The sequence below is a fragment of the Trachypithecus francoisi genome, unplaced genomic scaffold, assembly GCF_009764315.1.
Source record: "Trachypithecus francoisi isolate TF-2019V2 unplaced genomic scaffold, Tfra_2.0 Lachesis_group11, whole genome shotgun sequence".
Classification (NCBI taxonomy): Eukaryota; Metazoa; Chordata; class Mammalia; order Primates; family Cercopithecidae; genus Trachypithecus; species Trachypithecus francoisi.
In genome coordinates, this window is record NW_022681456.1 from 8,057,748 (window position 1) to 8,078,817 (window position 21,070).

General features: G+C 51.3%; 1 protein-coding gene across 1 annotated transcript in view; it reads right to left on the reverse strand.

Moving 5' to 3' along the window:
• Positions 1-21,070, reverse strand: part of AACS (acetoacetyl-CoA synthetase) — a 77,167-nt gene that overhangs the window by 40,875 nt on the left and 15,222 nt on the right. The window contains exons 4-5 of the mRNA XM_033220125.1: positions 15,314-15,427; positions 9,606-9,703 (exon numbers count right to left, since the gene is read on the reverse strand). Coding sequence (XP_033076016.1) covers positions 9,606-9,703; positions 15,314-15,427 — 212 coding nt within the window. The remainder of the gene's footprint in view (positions 1-9,605; positions 9,704-15,313; positions 15,428-21,070) is intronic.

The window sequence follows — 21,070 nt, forward strand, 5'->3', positions numbered from 1 at the left end:
GCTATTCCCTCACACATAAGCCTGATACAAGCAGTTCAAGACCAACACCTGGGCTGCCCCCCAGGGCACACACGGTGGCCCCAGAACCTCTGAGTAAGGACTTCACAGGACAGGGCTATCCACCTGGTAGCACCACCTACAGTGGGACTATTAAGTTAATTATGCTCATTAGGAGAACTAATTAATGGGTCAGGAGCGGCAGGCATTTGTTTTCAGAGCTGCCCCATGACTCTTAGCAGGGAAGCAGGGAAGCAGAAGCGCTGACTCTGCGGGAGTCTAAGGGGCAGGGTGTTGGGGGAGGGAGGCTGGACAGCTCAAAGTGTGGTCCCCAGGGCAGCCAGCGTCAGCCTCACCTGGAGCCCCAGACCTAATGAACTGGAAACTCTGCAGGGGGCCCAGCAATCTCTTCTCACCAGCCGTCCAGATGATCCTGAGGTGGGATAAGATTTGAGAATCTCTGGGCAAAGAGTTCTAGGATTGAAAGTTTATTCAACACTGTCCAGTTTCCCAAACTAGAAGCTAAATTAACAGAGAAGAGTAGGGAGTAGAAAGTATTTATTTATTCCATGTGCTACGTGCCAGGCACCGTGCCAGGGAACCAGACAGACATGGCTCCCACTCCCCGGAACATACGATCTATCAGAAACACAACAGGAAAACAATTGCAAATGTTATTGTTTTCCATTTCCAATGTTTTCAGTAAACTACACTCAAAATTAGGTAGCCAGGGAAAGAAAAAGAGAGAAGGAATTAAAGCCATAGGAAAAACTAATGATGGACTTGATCAGCAAAATCAAAAATCATTTTTCCAAAACAACCAGTAACGTAAGCCTCTTAGCAGGCACGGTAGCTCGCGCCTGTAATCCCAACACTTTGGGAGACGAGCTTGGACAGCTACAAAAAATTTTTTTTATTAAATTAGCAGGGCACCTGTAATCCCAGCTACGTGGGAGGCTGAGGTGGGAGGATTGCTTGAGCCCAGGAGTTCGAGGCTGCAGTGAACTATGTTCACACCACTGTACTCCAGCCTGGGCAACAGAGAAAGATCCTGTCTTAAAACAAAATAAAAGTAAGCTTCTTGAAACATATGATCAAGAAAAAGCCTAGTATTTTGGCCAGGCACAGTGGCTCATGCCTGTAATCCCAGCACTTTGGGAGGCCAAGGCAGGCAGATCACTTGAGATCAGGAGTTTGAGACCAGCCTAGCCAAAACTGAGAAACTCCATCTCTACTAAAAATATAAAAATTAGCCGGACATGGTGGCCCATGCCTATAATCCCAGCTACTCAGAAGGCTGAGGCAAGAGAATTGCTTGAGCCTGGGAGGCAGAGGTTGCAGTGAGCTGAGATCACACCACTAACTACACTCTGGCTTAGGTGACAGAGCAAGACTCCATCTCAAACAAACAAAAAGAATCTAACATTTCCAGTTACCCCTTGCAGAACACTTACTGTGTGTCAGGTGCTGCCCTAAGCGCTGGACCGATACTTGCTCATTTACTGCTCAGACTAACCTTGGACATAGGTGCCCTTATCACCCTCATATTGCAGATGAATAAACTGAAGCATGTGGCCTCTCAAAATTAGAAATCACACTTGACTACAGAAAAGATTCATGAGCCAGAAAGCAATGTTTAATAGATTTTGAAATCCAGATAGAATGGATGACTTCTCAAGAAAATATAAATTATCAAAATTTATTCAAAAAGCAGCACGACAGCTGAAGTGACAAAGATCTGCCTCCTCCAGGGACTCCAGGGTGGGCAGCTCTGCAGGCGAGCACCAAGTCTCCATAAGCTACAGCATCCCTTCTGTGTAAGCCATTACAGAAGGCAGAGAAAGACAGGAAACACACAAACCAAAAGAGGGAGAGATTACAGACCAACAGTATCAACTACAGCAAGAGACTAACGGAGGGGGAAATCGCAGGATTATCTTGGAAGCTTCTGATAAAAGGCAACGTGCTTTCCACCCATGCTTTAATCAGCTGGAAACTGAAGGAAACTTCCTCATTGACAACAGGGATCTGGCAGACACCTGACGGCACATATCGCACTTGGTAAAAGATGAGATGTCCAGTGAGAAAAGAACATGCAAGACACCCACCCCTAGCCCACCTGTACCTGTGCCAAACAACCCCACCTACGTCCCGGGGTGAGAACTAGAAATAGTTTGCCCCCTGCACACAACGGGAACAGTTGCACACAAAATCTGTGAAAATCTCCAGAAAAATCACTAGAACAAATCAAAGTTAGGCAAGATGGCCACATTTAACTCAATCCAGCAAAATAAACAGTGGTGTTAAACCCCAGCAATACAGTTTGAAAAGGTAATGAGGGTCAGGCGCAGTGGAAAGCCAAGGTGGGTGAATCCACTTGAGGATCAGGAGTTCAAGACCAGCCTGGCCAACATAGTGAAACCCCATCTATACTGAAAATACAAAAATTGGCCAGGTGTGGTGGTGCACGCCTGTAGTCTCAGCTACTTGGAAGGCTGAGGCAGGAGAATGACTTAAACCTGGGAGGCAGAGGTTGCAGTGAGCTGAGAGCACGCCACTGCACTCCAGCCTGGGTGACAGAGTGAGACTGTCTCAGGGAGAAAAAAAAAAAAAGGTAATGAGAAAAACAGAACGAAAGAATATAAGAAAGTCACTGAAGGATTTTTTTTTTTTTTTTTTTTTTTTTTTTTTTTTGGAGACTGTCACCCTGGCTAGAGTACAGTAGACAGATCACAGCTCACTCAGACTCAACCTCCCAGGCTCAGGATCAGGCTGTGCATCACCACACCCAGCTAATTTATTTCTTTTTTGTAGAGATGGAGTCTCGCCATGTTGCCCAGGCTGGTCTCAAACTCCCGAACTCAAGTGATCCTATCAGGCTCAGCCTCCCAAAGTGCTGGGATTACAGGTGTGAGCTACCAGGCCCGGCCCTTTAAAGAATATTTAATCTGGCCGGACGCAGTGGCTCATGCCTATAATCCCAGCACTTTGGGAGGCCGAGGCGGGCAGATCACGAGGTCAGAAGATCGAGACCATCCTGGCTAACACGGTGAAACCCCGTCTCTACTAAAAAATACAAAAAAAAATTAGCCGGGCACGGTGGCGGGCGCCTGTAGTCCCAGCTAACTCGGGAGGCTGAGGCAGGAGAATGGTGTGAACCCAGGAGGCAGAGCTTGCAGTGAGCTGAGATTGTGCCACTGCACTCCAGCCTGGGCGACAGAGCCAGACTCGGCCTCAAAAAAAAAAAAAGAATATTTAATCTGGGAGAGAGACAGAAGCAAACACTGGTTCGGAGCCACTTGTTGAAGGGTGTATACTGGATAGTAGAAAGGTGATTAAAGTTAAAAAAGAAAGAAAAGAAAAAGATAAAAAGGTGTATAGTGGAGAGAAGCAGAAACGAGACTGGTCTGAAGCTACTGCGACGGCAGGCGTGAGCGATGGCAGTGCCTAGCCGGGGTCACGGAGGAACTGAGGAACCGCTCAAATGTATGAAGGAGGACAGTGGAGAGAACCGCTCAATCAAATGTATGAAGGAGGACAGTGGAGAGGCGGCAAGAACAGCCGACGGTAGGGAAGGGAGTGAAAGGGTGTGGGGCACAGCTCGGGCTCCTGGCTTGGCGGGGATTACTGAGATGGGGCTCCCCCTGGGGACTTGTGAGCTCATCTGGGGCTCCCTGAGTCTTGAGAACTTCTGGCAGCCCCCACCATTGCCGACTGGACAGGAGGAAGGAAGGCTGCAAGTGCTCTCAGGATGCACAGTCACGACAAGAACAAGGAGTCTTCCTCCAGCCGAACACGTTGGCCACTGCAGAAGGCACAGGAGGAGGCGCAGACCAAGTCAAGCCTCTCTCTCTACTCCCGCCACTTCCTCTGCCCCTCAGCAAAGCTCAAGGCAGGCAGGTGGGCAGCAAGGGAATGAATGTGACGTTATTACAGAGACGCCCTTGGAGCCGCCCCAGTGCACCTTTTTTTGTTTTGTTTTGTTTTGTTTTTAAGTGAAACATTGGCCAACTTCAGCATCAGTTTAAAAAAAGTGCATGGGACATGCAATTAACAGGGACTTGGCCCCTGGCCTCACGACATTAGGCCTTTGGTCATCATCCACCTCCTCCCTCCTCCATTTCAAGGGTACCCCCAGTACCCCATCCTCGGTGACACTCTTGGTGGACAAAGACTATTTCCTACTTCTTCTTCTACTGCTCTAAACTGCTACACAGAGGTGGCTGCAGAAAGCCCCAAAATGGTGCCCCCCAGGAGCCCAGCAGCACCCGGGCGAGTCTGCAGGCAGGTGGCACCCCAGTCCCACTAGCATTTACTCCACAGGCCACAGGGCTGGCCCTCCTTGGGTCTGATGCTAACATACACCCTGCCCAAAACCACCAGAAGGCGAGTGATAATGTCCAGAAATGGCCCTTCCTGACACTAAGCCCTCCTGAGAATGCTACCCCTTCCTCCTCCCCAGCCACCTCTGATGGGCACGAGACCGGGACAGAAGCATCTGGGAGAGAAGCCTCCACCCCCTAGACCAGCACCTGGGCACTGGCACTGGAACAAGGCATCCAAACAGAAGCTCACCCCCAGCCAGGTGAGCCCCTCTTCCCCATTCTCAGTACCCAGATGCATCCCCCGAGAGCAAGTGCCTGCTCTTCCTGGAAAGATACCACATCCTGGCTAGATGTGCATGCACCTAAGTGCATGCAGAGCCATTTCTCAGACTCTTTCATGTCCTGCTGGGACTTGGGTGTCCCTCTGTTTACTTCTGAGGCTAGCTCTATGCAAATATCAAGGTAACACATTCAACCTACTCTAAGTCCATGGTCCTTACTCCTCCCTTTCCTGGCCACATGGCCCTGGACAAGGCATCCCTGCACCTGGCTCCCTCCAGCCCCAGTCACCCCTTATGCAAAGTGAGTCCCAACACTCCTGACACCCAAGCTCCCTCACCCACAGGTATGGGGCCTGTCCAGACCTTTGCTGTAGCGAACACACAACCCACGAATGGCATGTCTACACTGGCGCCCTCTCTGTGCCCAGGATTCTAAGATGGACTGAGAATCCTTGGTTTCGTGGGGAATAAATGATTGCCAGTATAACATATTGAGCATTTACTGAATGCTTACTATGTGCCAGGCCCCAGTTTGAGCTCGTTAGAGGCACTCACTGCCCTTCACAGCCTTAAGAGAGGGGCAATAAGGCCAGGCGCGGTGGCTCAAGCCTGTAATCCCAGCACTTTGGGAGGCCGAGACGGGTGGATCACGAGGTCAGGAGATCGAGACCATCCTGGCTAACACGGTGAAACCCCGTCTCTACTAAAAAATACAAAAAATTAGCCAGGCGTGGTGGCGGGTGCCTGTAGTCCCAGCTGCTCAGGAAGCTGAGGCACGAGAATGGCGTGGATCCAGGAGGCGGAGCTTACAGTGAGCCGAGATCACGCCACTGCACTCCAGCCTGGGCGAAAGAACGAGACTCCATCTCAAAAAAAAAAAAAAAAGAATAATCAGGTCCCACAGGGTAGGTGGGAGGGAGAAGAGGCTGTTCTGAATAGAGGACACAGAGATCAACACCGAGGAGCAGGTGGAGTGGGGCCCAGAGGAAGACCAGCCAGGAAGCCCAAGGCCAGGAAAGAAACAGAGGGAGCCAGCCTGGGAGAGCCCCGGAGGGCAGCAGAAAATGTCCACAAGGAAGCTGGGATCTCAGAGAACTAGCCCAGTACAGGGAAACCAGGATCTCAGGGTGAAAGGACTGAGCCTGCCAGTGATCTGGGGCTCAAATGCCACAGGACCCCAGGCACAGTGACAGTGATCAGGCTACAAAGACAAGTGTTTCCAAATCAGAGGTCTGGCCCCTAGCCCCATGAAATGACTCAGGAATCACAGCCTCCCTGAGGCTGTGTCCTCTGACACAGCTGAAGTTTTCCTGGCTGGACCAGCAGGGGTCAAGATCTTGAGCATCCAAAACCAGCTGTCAGCCTGTCCTGGCCCAGGAGAGCTGCTCGAGGATGGCTTTCATGTTGCAACAAAACAAACACACCTATGAACATGTGTCTGACCCGAATACGGTGCTTAGCAACCAATCAAGCATTGAAACCAACAGCCGGTGTTGAATCACGCTGACAGCCACCCAGAGCGAGCAAGAATGGCTGTCCTATTTACACACACACGCGCGCGCGCGCGCGCGCGCGGCCACCTGATGGCACTTCAGGAGGACAAGGCCTGCAGGCTACAGGCCAGGATCTCTGGTGTGTGGGGATCAGAGGGTGGCCTTCCCTGACATCTCTGAAAATGGCAAAGGCTCAAAGGTAAACAGTGAAACAAAAAACCCAAAGCCATCGAAAGACTCAGGACCTAGAGATCTTGCTGGGGTGGGAAAGGTTGGGAACGCTGACAACAGAGCACTTCCCCAACCTGGCGATGCCCTCTGAGCCCAAAAGCATTAGTAAGGCAAACCGAGATGCCCAGGCAGATAGCAGAGAGCGGGCAGAGGGAGGTGGGCAGTGGTGGGAGAGAGCCCGGAATGGGTGGAAATAAAGCACAGGGAGTGACGGAGGCCGGAAATTCGTTCCCCCAATGTCATCGAGGAAAGATGATGCCCCAGCACTCCCTGGACAGCCCACTGCGGCCTGTGGCTCTGCAGCAGACCATAGCCAGCCGGGGAGCTCTCAGCGGACAGGCGCCTGAACCCACGAGTCCAACGGTGCGACTCCAGCAACAGAGACTAGAAGTCAACGCAGGATTTGTAGGAGAGTGGCAATTTCCCTTTACAATATTCTCTGAGATTCAAAGAAACATAATTTCAAAGCAAGAGAAAACATGATTCCAAAGGGAAGACATTCACGTTTCATTGCAGTTTCTGAAGAGTGCCCCTTACTGAAAACGGGGCACCGTCTGAATTTTAACATGGTGACGCTGGAAATTAAAAATGGGACCTCCTTTTTAAGTAAACCGATGCAGGGAACTGTCCACGAGCCCAGAACCCATCAGCCTCGGCTCAGTTCCAGCCCCACCTCGTCAGCAACTCCAGGAATTCATCCCTGTTAGTTTTAGCCCCTGAACAAGGATGGTAAACAGAAAGTGAGCAGAGGCTTTGGCACGATTGACCTGTGCCAGGTCCTTACTCAGCTCCAACAGTGGGTGTCCAGGTGTCTGTGGGACCCAGCGCTGTGCCACATGGCATCCACGCAGGGCCTCCCACGCTGGGTGCGTGCGGCCAGGAGTGCTGCCCAATAATGCCTGCCATGAAGCCGCCAAATGCCGACAGACTCCCTGCCAACCGGCGGGATCTTGGTTCGAGTGCGAGTAACGCATGTCATACACACCCCCGTCTCCGGCAGGATGGAGACTATACCTCGGACACTAGCAAAATGAGGGACAGAGAGAAGCATCTCAGCAGGAGGGCGGGTGGCCTTGTTTTCTAACCTGAGAGGTAGCCGCGACGCCTGGGACTATTCTCTTCCCAGAGGCTGCGGGAGCCACGGGGTGAGCAGAGCCATGCTGCCATCTAGTGCGCCCAGCAGCTTGGCCAACACTTCCCGCTCCAGAGGCGGCTCAGGGAGGCTGTGATTCCAGAAAACCCTGGACCAACCCCAGCCAGGAAGCAGTGTCCCAGAGACCATGTTTGCTACAGAGCCATGCATCCCTCCTGGGCCCTGCCAGGATGGGCAGATCCTGCTGGACTGGAGTCTGCAGGGAGTGACACGCAAAGGACAACGACCCAGCAAGGCTGGATGCAGCTGTGAGACAGGCTGGGGTCCAGCCCCGCCACCGCAGCCACGCAGAGTCAGAGGCTCTCCCTCCCTCCGCCCCCTGGCCTCAGACACACCACCAAAGACACCATTCCAGGAGCTCTGCTATCACCTCTCCAGGGGGCTACATTCCAGCCCTGGGAGGCCATGATCACTCCCCTGCCACACATGGCTCTCCCAGCCTCTCACAACCCATTTACAAAACGTCAGTCATCATTTAACTAAAAACACACCCATCTCCCAACTAGTTAACAGTAGCTAACACTTACTGGGCTGGCCTGGAGGGTTACACCCTGTCCCCAGCTCCACACAAACGTGGCCCCTGCCATCTGCACGGGCTCCCTGCACTTGCACTAACATTGCTGCCGTTCACCCTCTGGGGACACCAGGGCGCTTGCCCAAGGACACTGATCAAGGAAGCTGCGTGGAGCAGAGGCAGCCAGCCTGCCCGGCCTTGAGCACACCTGGCCATCTGCCATCTCACCCTGGGGCCCTTCCCTCTGCCCTGGATAGCCTGGTTCAAGGTCAGCTGAGGGGTCTGAGTGTCCAGAAACCCCACCCCTCCAGACCCTCCCACAAGGACACCACTGGCCCCAGCAGCCTAGGCAGCCCCCACAGAGGGCCCTGGGGACAGGAGAGACCACAGGTTGAGTTTCTGTCTCAGGTCAGTCCCTGCTGACCTGGGGAGGTCCTGGGGTGAGATGGCCTGGGAAAGAACACAGGAAAGTTCTAGAAGGCAAGGCAATGCCATCCAGCCAGAGTCCGGATCTACAAGGTGGCCACGCCCTCCCTGAACCCAGCAGGGCTCCATGCTCAGCCCGGCTGGTGCCACAGCCTGACGCATGGCCGGCCAGTCTCACTCCTCCAGGCCTGTGTCTGATCTCTCCTTCCATGGTGTGGAGAAAGGAGACTCCTCCTGCAAAATCTTACTGGAAAAGCAAGCCTCTAAGTGGACATGATTTCTAAGCTCACACCCAAAAGCCTCCCCTGTGGACAAGCACAGACACCAAGTCCAGGCGCTGGGCTTTAAAGGGCCAGCAGCCATACTTGCAGCTGGTGCTGCTGACTGACGCAGAGCACAGGGCCTGGCCCAGAACAGAGGCAGCTGGCACCAGGAGAAGCAGTCAGGGACCCGGATGCTGCACGTCCTGTAACAGAGTCTCATGGCTCCTGAAGGTCCCTGACGTCCAAGGCTCTGCAGCCAGGAGAGGGCCCTGGCTGGGGAGTGGGGGCCCCAGGAAGACCCACTCTGCGGCTACTTCATTTGCTCTGTGGAGGGATTTAGAGGCCGAGGGGGCCACAGTGGGGATCAGCACATGCTTCCGGCCCTGCCTGGGCCACTCTGGGCAGCTGGACACACCCTGGGGCGGTTTGGGGACAGAGAGGCTGCCCTCCCAGAGTGCACACCCACACGGCACGAGCACAGGTCCAGAGGAAGGGGCTGGAAACAGCAGAAAGCAACACAAGGAGGTCCCGGGGAACACCTGCAAGCAAGACTTTGAGAACAAAAATCTAAAAAACTGTCCTCAGAGGACACACACTTAGCAAACCTCACGTGGTCACTAAGTCCCAGGTGAGGAAGACAGGGCTAGACCTCACTAGCCCTTAACAACACTGGCTGCTGCATAAGCCACCTGCCCAGGTCTTCCATGAGCACGGTGGGGAGCGGGCACACGTCAGGACTGCCTGAAAGGAAGAACGAGACACGTCTTTCTGGCTTCTTTCCCCACAGAGGCCGCTGCAACGCTACCTCCTCCTGCTAGGCTCACGCTGCTATCTGGCTCCCCTGGGAATTCAGCCCCTACAGCCCCTACCCAGGAAGCTCACAGGGCAAGGGGTGCCCCCTCTGCCACAGACCCTGACTCACATTCACACCAAAGTCTGGGGACGTGGAGCTCCAGATGGCGCCAATGCTTGCTGCAGCCAGCATGGCCTCAACAGCGTGCTCACTGTTGGGTAAATAACCTGTGGAGAAAACACAGGAAGAAGCCTTGGGTTCAGGGTATATGGGAGGCAGCAGACATCCAAAAGGTTGCTCTGAGAGCCAGGGTCAGAGTGGGAAGGGGGCTGGCTTTGAACTGCCTGAGGATCCTGACCACCATCCCCCACCCAGCTAAATCGCCTGCTGCCAGCCTGTCCACTCCCCACCATCCCCCTGCAATCCATTCTCCATGCTCTGATGACAGTGACCCTGTGGCCTCTCCTCCCTCTGCTCCCCCTCTCTCCCTGGGATCTGGTCACAGCAGCCTTCTTCCGACTCCTCAGTTGTCCTAATCGCCTCCTGCCTCAGGGCCTTTGCACAGCTGTCTGATCTGCTGAACACTCCTCCATGCACACCAGCAGTCTCCACTCAGTGTGCGCTCATCCTGCAGCTCTTCACTCAATTGAAACTTCCTCAGACCAGCCTTCTCCAAGGCCGTCTTGCCCCCAACCTGGTGAACTCAGGTCCCCCAACTAGTAACCTTCAAAGCACACTGTATTTCTCCTTCACCAAACTTAGCATAACTGCAAATGAATAATCACCTGTGTAACTGGTTGTTTAGTATCTGGTTCTCACATGAGGGCTGGGACTTTGTGTGTCTTGTTCTTTTCTTTACCAAATGCCTTTCACCATGCCCTGCACATCAAGGGTCCTCAGATATTTGCTGGCTGGCAGATGGATGGATGGACAGATGGATGGATGGATGGAAAGAAGAAAGGATGCATGGATGGATGGATGGATGATGCATGATGAATGGAGGATGGATGGATGAATGAATGGATGGATGACAGATGGAGAATGGATAAATGGATGGACAGATGGATGATGGGTGAATGGGTAGGTAGAGAGAAGAATGTATAGTTGGATGGATGGATAGTTGGATGGATGATGTATGAGGGATGATGAATGGAAGATGAATGGATGAATGGGTAGATAATGGGTGGAGGAGAGATGAGTGGATGGAGAGACGTATGACAGGTGAATGGGTAGGTAGAGAGAAGAATGTATAGACAGTTGGATGGATGCATGGATGGATAGTTGGATAGATGGACAGATGGATGGATAAGTGATGGATGATAAATGGAAGATGGATGGATGAATGGGTAGATAATGGGTGGATAGATGAGTGGATGGATAGATGGATGATGGATGGATGGGTAGGTGGAGAGAAGAATGTATAGACGGATGGATGGATACTTGGATGGATGATGTATGAGGGATGATGAATGGAGGATGGGTGGATGAATGGACAGATGACGAGTGGAGGATAGATATATGGATGGATAGATGGATAATGGGTAAATGGGTAGATGGAGAGAAGAATGTATAGATGGATGGATGGATGGATAGATGGATGGTTAGATAAATGATGGAGGAGGAATGACAAATGGAAGACAGATGGATGAATGCGTAGATGATGGGTGGAGGATAGATGAATGGATGGATAGATGGATGGATGACGGATGGATGGGTAGGTGGAGAGAAGGATGGATAGATGGATGGGCAGATGGATGGGTTGATGGAGAGCTGCACAGACAGGTGGACTGGTGGATCGTTGGTTGGATGGATAGAGAGGAGAGGGAATGAAGAACACAAGCAGTACTGTCAAGAGCCATATTCAAGCCCATAGAGGGCAGAGTCCTCAGGCCCTCCACCACCTAGCTGGCTGGCTTTTGTGACAACAGAGGCAGGGAATCCTCATGGCCACAGAAACTATGATCAATTGACCAGCTCACTCTACACATTCCAGAGGAAAGGACCTGTACAGTCAGGCAGAAGGCAGTCCCGAGACAAAGGGCCACGGCCAAGGCCTCATCAGAGCAAGGTGCAGCTGCCCAGGTGCGCCCGCAGCGGTCCCTGGTCGGCTGGCTCCCTTTGTCCCGCCTTCTCCCCCTGCAGTGGGTATTTCTGTTTGTCTACATTCACATGCGTCTCCCCTGCTGGGCCATAAGCATCCAAGGGGCAGGGGTCACACCACCATGGGGTTCCACCCACATCTGGCAGATGGATGGCGTTTACTGAGTTTGCCACAAAGATGAGACTTGGCTGTGAGTGTAAACTGAAGCATCTCAAGACTGTCACCCCCAGGGGCAGGGCAGGCCTCGGTGCCCAGGGGAGGCTGCTTAACCAGCTGACTCCGTGTGGCTGACAAGTGAGGAGGAGCTGGCCCTTCTCCCATGGCACATCAGACCCCAACCCTGGGGACCACTTCACAGACAAAGGAAAACGGACCTAGGCACAGCTTTAACTCCATCTTTCCAAGACTCTAAAGCATCCAACCCCATTTAATCCACAGAATCATTTTCTAGTGTTTTCTGGGAAACTCAAAGTCCCAAATCCTAGTAACTGTGATCAGGTCAAATTGGTATCCAACTGAGACCCATGAAACGGCTGGGGCACAAGGGACCAGCTCAACTCTGAAAAGTCCAGGGTGTCGCGGCCAGGTGTCTCCTCAAAGAAAGCACAGCCCAGAGGAACCCTGACTGTCCCCAATATAACCTGCTCTGTCTCTCCTTCACTCAGAAATGTTTGCTTCAAAAGCAGATTTTTGTTGTTGTTGTTGTTGAGATGGAGTCTCGCTCTGTTGCCCAGGCTGGAGTGCAGTGGCCGGATCTCGGCTCACTGCAAGCTCCGCCTCCCGGGTTTACGCCATTCTCCTGCCTCAGCCTCCCGAGTAGCTGGGACTACAGGCACCCGCCACCTTGCCCGACTAGTTTTTTTGTATTTTTTTAGTAGAGACGGGGTTTCACCGTGTTAGCCAGGATGGTCTCGATCTCCTGACCTCGTGATCCGCCCGTCTCGGCCTCCCAAAGTGCTGGGATTACAGATGTGAGCCACCGCGCCCGGCCCAAAAGAAGATTTCTTTAAATGAGAATTGGAAGGAAAAAAAAAAAAAAACTGGAGTTAGAACATTTTGCATTCCTTTGCAAGACCTTAAAAGTGTACAGATGGCTGGGCGCGGTGGCTCAAGCCTGTAATCCCAGCACTTTGGGAGGCCGAGGCGGGCGGATCACGAGGTCAGGAGATCGAGACCATCCTGGCTAACACGGTGAAACCCCGTCTCTACTAAAAAATACAAAAAAAAACTAGGCGGGCGAGGTGGCGGGCGCCTGTAGTCCCAGCTACTCGGGAGGCTGAGGCAGGAGAATGGCGTAAACCCGGGAGGCGGAGCTTGCAGTGAGCTGAGATCCGGCCACTGCACTCCAGCCCGGGCGACAGTGCGAGACTCCGTCTCAAAAAAAAAAAAAAGTGTACAGATTAAATCAGACCAAGAATAACCCAAAAAGTGAGGTTTCAGCCTCAAAAATGCCTGCTTTGTGACTAGACACAGCGGCTCACGCCTGTAATCCCAACACTTTAGGAGGCCAAGGCAGGAGGATCTCTTGAGCCCAGAAGTTTGAGACCAGCCTGGACAACATAGTGAGACCCTGTCTCTACGACAAATACAAAAATTAGCCAGGCATGGTGGCATGTGCCTCTAGTCCCAGCTACGCAGGAGGCTGAGGTGGGAGGAGCCCTTGAGACCAGGAGTTCAAGGCTGCAGTGAACCATGATCATGCCACTGCAGTCCAGCCTGGGCAACAGAGTGAGACCCTGTCTCAAAAAGAACAAAAAAAAAACAAGCCTGCTCTGATGATCAGCCCAATACCCATAATCATTCATTCAATAAACATTTCTTAGATGCTGCTGGGTGCCAGGCACTCTCTATGAAGTAAGATACAGCAGTGAGGAGAAAACAGAGCCCCTGCCCTCTAGTACCAAGGACACATGCACACAAACACACCAAGATCCCTGCAGTTTCAGGTGAGCCATGGGACTACGATGAAAGCAGGTGCAGGAAGAGTGGGATGCATTTTTCGAAGGCTGACCAGGAACGGCCTCTGAGGAGGTAACGTTTGAGCGGCAACCCCGACGAACCAGGGTAAACCCTGAGGATAGGCCAAAGGAGAACAGGCCGCCGCGGGCTGAGACAGGAGGCAGCTGGCATGCCCATCACTGGATTCCTTTCTAGTCAGCTATCAAAGGCTAAGCACTAACTCCATGCCCAGTCCTGTTACTCAAGGGGGAGGCGGGGCAGGGTAGTGGGGCCCGGCGCACAGGATTCTTGGTCCAGCCGCTTACTGCACTTATAGACAACAAGGCTGCCCAGCTCCTCCCGCCTCTTTGCAAACAAGCTGAACAGCAGTCTGCAGTAAGTTCCCTCGGGAGAGGCACACCTATGCCAAACACCAAGGCTCCAAAGCCCAAGCCCCTCCCCAGTGGCTTTTCCTGCCACCCAACTCCTGTGGTCCTTGTCCCATGATACGGAGGGGAAAGGGAGGGAGGTCGGGAGCCCCAACCACCAGGGCTGCACTGGAAGATAAATCTCCTTTGTCTACACCTGCTCATCCCCATGTACACACCTACCTGCATCTCAATTAACTAACAAGTTGCTTGGGGTAAAGAACGGGTCCATGCACAGGCCTTTACATTTTTTCCAGAAGTCAAGGTGAAAGGAAAATTGTAAGAAAAATACCTAAGTAGGACTGGGCGTGGTGGCTCACGCCTGTAATCGCAGCACTTTGGGAGGCCAGCAGGCGGATCACAAGGTCAGGAGATCGAGACCATCCTGGCTAACACAATGAAATCCCATCTCTACTAAAAATACCAAAAAAAAAAAAATTAGCCGGGCATGGTGGCGGGCACCTGTAATCCCAGCTACTCGGGAGGCTAAGACAGGAGAATGGCATGAACCCGGGAGGCGGAGGTTGCAGTGAGCCGAGATCGCGCCACGGCACTCCAGCCTGGGTGACAGAGCGAGACTCCATCTCAGAAAAAAAAAAAAAGAAAAGAAAAATACCTAAGTAGTTCTCGGTGGGAAATTCTCAGTTGCTATCCCAGGGAACAAAGGAGGGCCCCAGCCCAGAGCAGGAAGACAAGCCACACCTCAAGGTCTACAGATTCCAGCCCCTGCTCCTTCTAGAACAATCCCCGATTGGGGCCTGCTTTTCAGTCCTACTTCCCTTGCTTTATGGCTCAAGGCAGGAAGGGCGGTCAGAACGGACCAGCACCTCAGGAAACTAGGCAGAGCAGAAGAAGGTTGACGAGGCCTTTGGGATCAGACCGGGGCACCTGCTCCACCTCCTGCCCTCCATGTTCCACCCCACAGAGCTCATATAGACGCCTCCTGCTCGCTGCCTCCAGGCCTTTCACAGGCCATTTCTGCTGCCCGGACTGCCCTTTCCTGCCCTGCCCCACTGCAGGGCTAACTCCTAAATGCGGCTTCATTCCTCCAGCAAGCCCATATTGAACGCGCCTTCATTCCTCCAGCAAGCCCACATTGAATGCACTCCCTTGATGTTCTTGGAATTGTTTCAGGCTCTGGGACAAAGCAGGGAACAAAGCAAAGCAAATTCCTGACTTCGCAGAGCAGCATATTCTTTCAGCAATTTTCCTTCGTCTCTTTTTTTGCCTTGCATTTAGAGTCCAAGTCCCACGAGGTTCCATGTAACACAACATGACTCCACCTCATTCAAAAGTTGTCTTGACCTTCACACCACCCATTCTAGCTTGGTCTCCTCCCTCAAACCATCACCAGCACCCAAAATACTTACCAACGACCCGATCTCCTTTCTTCACACCCATTTTCCTCATTGCTGCTGCAAACAAAGCCACTTCTTGCCTCAGCTCTTCAAAAGTCACCTTCACAATTTCCTCTTTGCCTTCCCCTGGAAAGAGAAAAAGAGTAAATTGTACACAGACCACCGCAAAAAGAAAAGTTGCAAGCCAGACACTGAATGAAAAATCCCACCTATTTCAATGCAGGTTATTAATCCACACCCAGGGAAAACAGACGCAAGGAACACAAGCAAGATACAGGTCAACTTAACTTCACGCAGAAGAAAGGCTGTGTGAGAGCCAGCCGAGTAAATACACTAACACCATGCGCTGCACAAAGATTCTCTATTGGGCTGGGTGCAGGGGCTCATGCCTATGATCTCAGCACTTTGGGAGGCTGAGGTGGCAGGATTGCCTGAGCCGGGGAGTTTAAGACCAGCCCTGACAACAGAGTGAGACCTCCATCTCTACTGAAAATGTAAAAATGAGCCAGGCATGGTGGCACGCGTCGGTAGTCCCAGCTACTCGGGAGGCTGAGGTGAAGGATCACATGAGTCATGATTACACCACTGACCTCCAGTCTGGGCGACAGTGCAAGAACCTGTCTCTAAATAAATAAGATTTTCTACTGGGAATGCTTTTATTAACGGAAGAATCCTTTGATTATAATTGTAGGTTGTTTTTTTTTTAATAATTACAGATTCACACGAAGTTTCAAAGAAAGTACAGAGAGGTCCCATGACCCCTCACTCAGCTTCCCCAGTGGTTATATCCTCCATAGCTAGAGTACAACAGCAAAGACAGGAAACAGAAATGGATGCAACATGCGTGTGGTTCCACAAAAGAGACGTGGATACATCGTGCATGTGTGTGGTTCCACAAAACAGACGTGGATAGGCCGGGCACGGTGGCTCAAGCCTGTAATCCCAGCACTTTGGGAGGCTGAGACGGGCGGATCACGAGGTCAGGAGATCGAGACCATCCTGGCTAACACGGTGAAACTCCGTCTCTACTAAAAAATACAAAAAAAAAAATAGCCGGGCGAGGTGGCGGGCGCCTGTAGTCCCAGCTACTCGGGAGGCTGAGGCAGGAGAATGGCGTGAACCAGGGAGACGGAGCTTGCAGTGAGCTGAGATCCGGCCACTGCACTCCAGCCTGGGCGACAGAGCAAGACTACGTCTCAAAAAAAAAAACAAAAACAAAAAGAAAAAACAGACGTGGATGCAACGTGCATGTGTGTGGTTCCACAAAATAGACATGGATGTAACATGCATGTGTGTGGTTCCAGGAAACAGACATGGATGTAACATGCATGTGTGTGGTTTCACAAAACACATGTGGATGCAATGTGCATGTGTGTGTTTCCAGGAAACAGACGTGGATGCAACATACATGTGCATGGTTCCACGAAATAGATGTGGATGCAACGTACATGTGCGTGGTTACACGAAATAGATGTGGATGCAGTGTGCATGTGTGTGGTTTCACGAAACAGATGTGGATGCAATGTGCATGTGTGTGGTTCCAGGAAATAGACATGGATGCAAAATGCATGTGCGAGGTTCTTTGTCACCTTACGGAATTTCCTGCAACCACCACAATTGAGACATAGGACATTTCCACCACCCCAAGCCCTTCCCTCCTGTTGCCCCTGTATAGTCATCCCTGACCCCTACACCACCCTCACCCCGGGCAATCACTTACATATTCTCTAGTTCTATAATTCTATCATTTCAAGAATGTTATATAGGCTGACAGAGGGGCTCATGTCTATCATCCCTGCTCTCTGAGAGGTTAAGGCAGGAAGATCACATGAGGTTAGGAGTTCAAGACCAGCCTGGGTAAGATAGTGAGACTCTACAAAAAAATGTTAAAACTAAGGCTAGGCAGGGTAGCGAATGCCTGTTAATGCCAGCACTTTGGGAAGCCAAGCTGGGCAGGTTGCTTGAGTTCAGGAGTTCGAGACCAGCCTGGGCAACATAGTAAAACCTCGTCTCTACAAAAAATTTTTTAAAATATTAGCCGAGCATAGTGGTGCACACCTGTAGTCCTAGCTACTCAGGATACTGAAGTGGGAGGATCACCTGAGCTCAGGAGGTTGAGGCTGCCATGAGCTGAGATCATACCACTGCACTCCAACCTGGGCGACAGAGTAAGACCCTGTCTTGGAAAAAAAAAAAAAAAAATTAAAACTAGCCAGGCGTGGTGGTGTACACCTGTAGCCCTAGCTACTTGGGAGGTTGAGATGGGAGGATCACTTGAGCCCAGAAGTTTAAGGCTGCAGTGATCTATGTTCGTACCACTGCACTCCAGCCTGAGCAACAGAGTGAGACCCTGTCAAAAAGAAATAAAAGAAAGGAAAGAAAGGAAAGGAGGGAAGGAAGGGAGGGAGAAATGTTACATGAAACACAGAAAGTGATCTTTTTTTTTTTTTTTGTCTATTTGCCTAGAGTTGTAGGTGTGTGCCCTTTATCCTTTCTTTGCTGCCCTGGGGTAGCCTTTTCGTTACCTCTCCCACATTCGCAGCCCAGAAAACTTTCTATCGTGTGAAAATACTTGGTAAGCTGATAGCTACTCTTCAAAAGCGAAATGTGCTGCGCAGGCAGCTGTTCTAACAATCTCAACACGGATGGGCTAATGCATGTCATTTGCTCCACTCGCTGGAGCATGAAGGCAATTGTGCACATACATGTATCTTTTTAAATAGGGCATTGCATGGCCTCGACGGGGATTACCCACAGGAGAGATGAGTTCTGCTGAGAACGCCTGAGCATAGAGCAGAGCTCTGTGAGCACCTGTACCCAGCTGGGTGAGTAAGGAACAAGTCAGGAAAACATGCAGAAAACAAACACAATGATCTTAAAGCCCCCGAGCCAATAATCGGCTGCTCAGACCCCTGCTTAAGTAAGGGATGCGATTTATAAACTAACTGTGATCACTGGCTTGAGGGTCCTTATTCCCATTGCAATTATAAGGAAGGAAAGAGTTCATTAAAAGAAAGGGCTCTGCCAGGCATGGTGGCTTGCACCTGTAATCTCAACACTTTTGGAGGCTGAGGCAGGCGGATGACTTGAGGTCAGGAGTTAAAGACCAGCCTGGCCAACATGAGGAGAAACCCCATCTCGACTAAAACTAGAAAAATTAGCCGGTGTGGTGGCGTATGCGTGCAACCCTAGCTACTGGGGAGGCTAAGGTGGAAGGATCACTTGAACTGGGGAGGTGGAGATTGCAGTGAACCATGATCATGATACTGCACTCCAGCCTGGGTGACAGAGCAAGACTTCATCTTAAAAAAAAATAAAATAAAATAAAAAGGCCGTGTGCAGTGGCTTACACCTGTAATCCCAGCACTTTGGGAGGCCAAGGTGGGCGGATCACAAGGTCAGGAGATCAAAACCATCCTGGCTAACATGGTGAAACCCCATCTCTACTAAAAATACAAAAAATTAGCCAGGCGTGGTGGCGGGCACCTGTAGTTCCAGCTACTTGGGAGGCTGAGGCAGGAGAATGGTGTGAACCCAGGAGGCAGAGCTTGCAGTGAGCCAAGATCGTGCCACTGCACTCCAGCCTGGGAGACAGAGCGAGACTCCGTCTCAAAATAAATAAATAAATAAATAAATAACAACTTAAAAATAATTTAAAAAGGAAGGGGGCTCAAATATTTAAAAGGGAAGAGATGGTGGAAGTGAAGAGGAAAGACGCTAAGGTAAAAAGGGGTGGGGGTGTGAAACGGACACAGAATTATAACCCTGCCTCCCTAACCCACCCTCAAGACAGGGCTGGGTTTAAAAAAATAAAAGGCAACTGGCTGGGTTCAGCCAATACTGTATATAACTGAGAGGGAGAGAGACACCCCACCCAGTTCAGTCTCCACTCAGACACCTGTATTACAAGTTCTGGGAAGACTGGCTTATTTCATCACTGGGAATCAAGTCTATTTTTAGTTTTTTAGTGTGGGGTTTACATTTTTAGTTTTGGGTTTTGGGGCTTTTTCTTAAGAAGATTCACATTTGACTGTTCCCACTTTCCAGGAGAAACCAGGACCTCATGAAGCGTCTGAGACATTGGGTTAAAGCACACGCATTTAAAAGGACCAGGACAAGAAAAGAGACGCAGCGTCCTCGTTCTCCTCCTCAGGATTACGAAAGAGGTGACTGGGCTGGCACCCTAGGGAGGTTCCCACGTGCACTGCAGTGCCTGGGGCAGGCCAGGCTCATAGAAGCCTCTTAGGGATCAGTGAAATATGGTCTGTCCGTACTGTGGAAGATTATTAGGACATGAAAGGAATGAAATACTAATCCACGCTACAATGTGGATGAACCTTGGTAACACTGTGCTGAGCGAAAGCAGCCAATCACAAAAGGCCACGTATTGTATGATCCAATTATACAAAATGTCCAGAACACAGGGAAACCCATGAAAGAAAGCGGAGAGATGGGTGCCAGGAGCTGGCGGAGGCAGGAACAGGGAGTGACTGCTAAATGATACGGGGTTTCCTTTTGGAAAATGGAAATGTTCTGGAACTAAGGGTGGTGGCTGCACAACCTCTTGAAAATGCTAAAAACCACTGAGCTGTGTGCTTCAAAAGGGTATTTCTGTGGTATATGAATTATATGCCAATTGGAAGAAAAGAGCTGGCTGGGCATGGTGGCTAATGCCTGTAATCCTAGCACTTTGGGAGACCAAAGCGGGTGGATTGCTTGAGCCCAGGAGTTTGAGACCAGCCTGAGCAACATGGCAAAGCTTCATTTCTACAAAAAATCTTTTTTTTTTTTTTTTTTTTGAGACGGAGTCTTGCTCTGTCACCCAGGCTGGAGTGCAGTGGCCGGATCTCAGCTCACTGCAAGCTCCGCCTCCCGGGTTCACGCCATTCTCCTGCCTCAGCCTCCGGAGTAGCTGGGACTACAGGCGCCCGCCACCTCGCCCGGCTAATTTTTTGTATTTTTAGTAGAGACGGGGTTTCACCGTGTTAGCCAGGATGGTCTCGATCTCCTGACCTCGTGATCCGCCCGTCTCGGCCTCCCAAAGTGCTGGGATTACAGGCTTGAGCCACCGCGCCCGGCCCAAAAAATCTTAAAAAAAAAAAAAATTAGCCAGACACAGTGGTGCATGCCTGTGATCCCATCTACTCGGGAGGATCACTTGAGCCTGGGAAGTCGAGGCTGCAGTGAGCCACGATCGTGCCACTGCACTCCAGCCTAGGCAAGAGAGTAAGACCCTGTCTCAAAAGAAAAAAGAAAAAAAGGAAAAAAAAAATCTCTAACTCCCACCATTCCCCTTCCCAGAGCCTGGGTCCACTGACTCTCCCACCCGGGTCTGCCCCAGACTAATGTCTGAAGATTCCCATGGACAGGCTGAGGGCCTGCCTAGTTACACAGCCAGCACACTCCTGAAATAGTGGTGTAAACCAAGTCTTCTGAAACAGTGAGGGAACTCATTCGACTTAAAGAATTTAAAGAAATCCTGGAGGCAATGTTCTCACTCATCCATCTTTATGAAGCTGGGACTTAATATCACAGTTTTCCTGAAAGCCTGGTACCACTGGTGGACACATCCACAAGCCCCAGAATCTTGCCTCTAAGCCACCTCTGCCACTGTCAGAGGAGTGACCCTGGGGACACAGAGATGGAGCACGGAGCAGTCTCCAAAGTCTCGTTTCCCATGATGCAACCCCTTCCCATTCTCCACCCAGCAGCCAGGTCACCACAGGATCACCCAGCCCTTGCTCACAACCCTGAGGATGGCCCACTCCC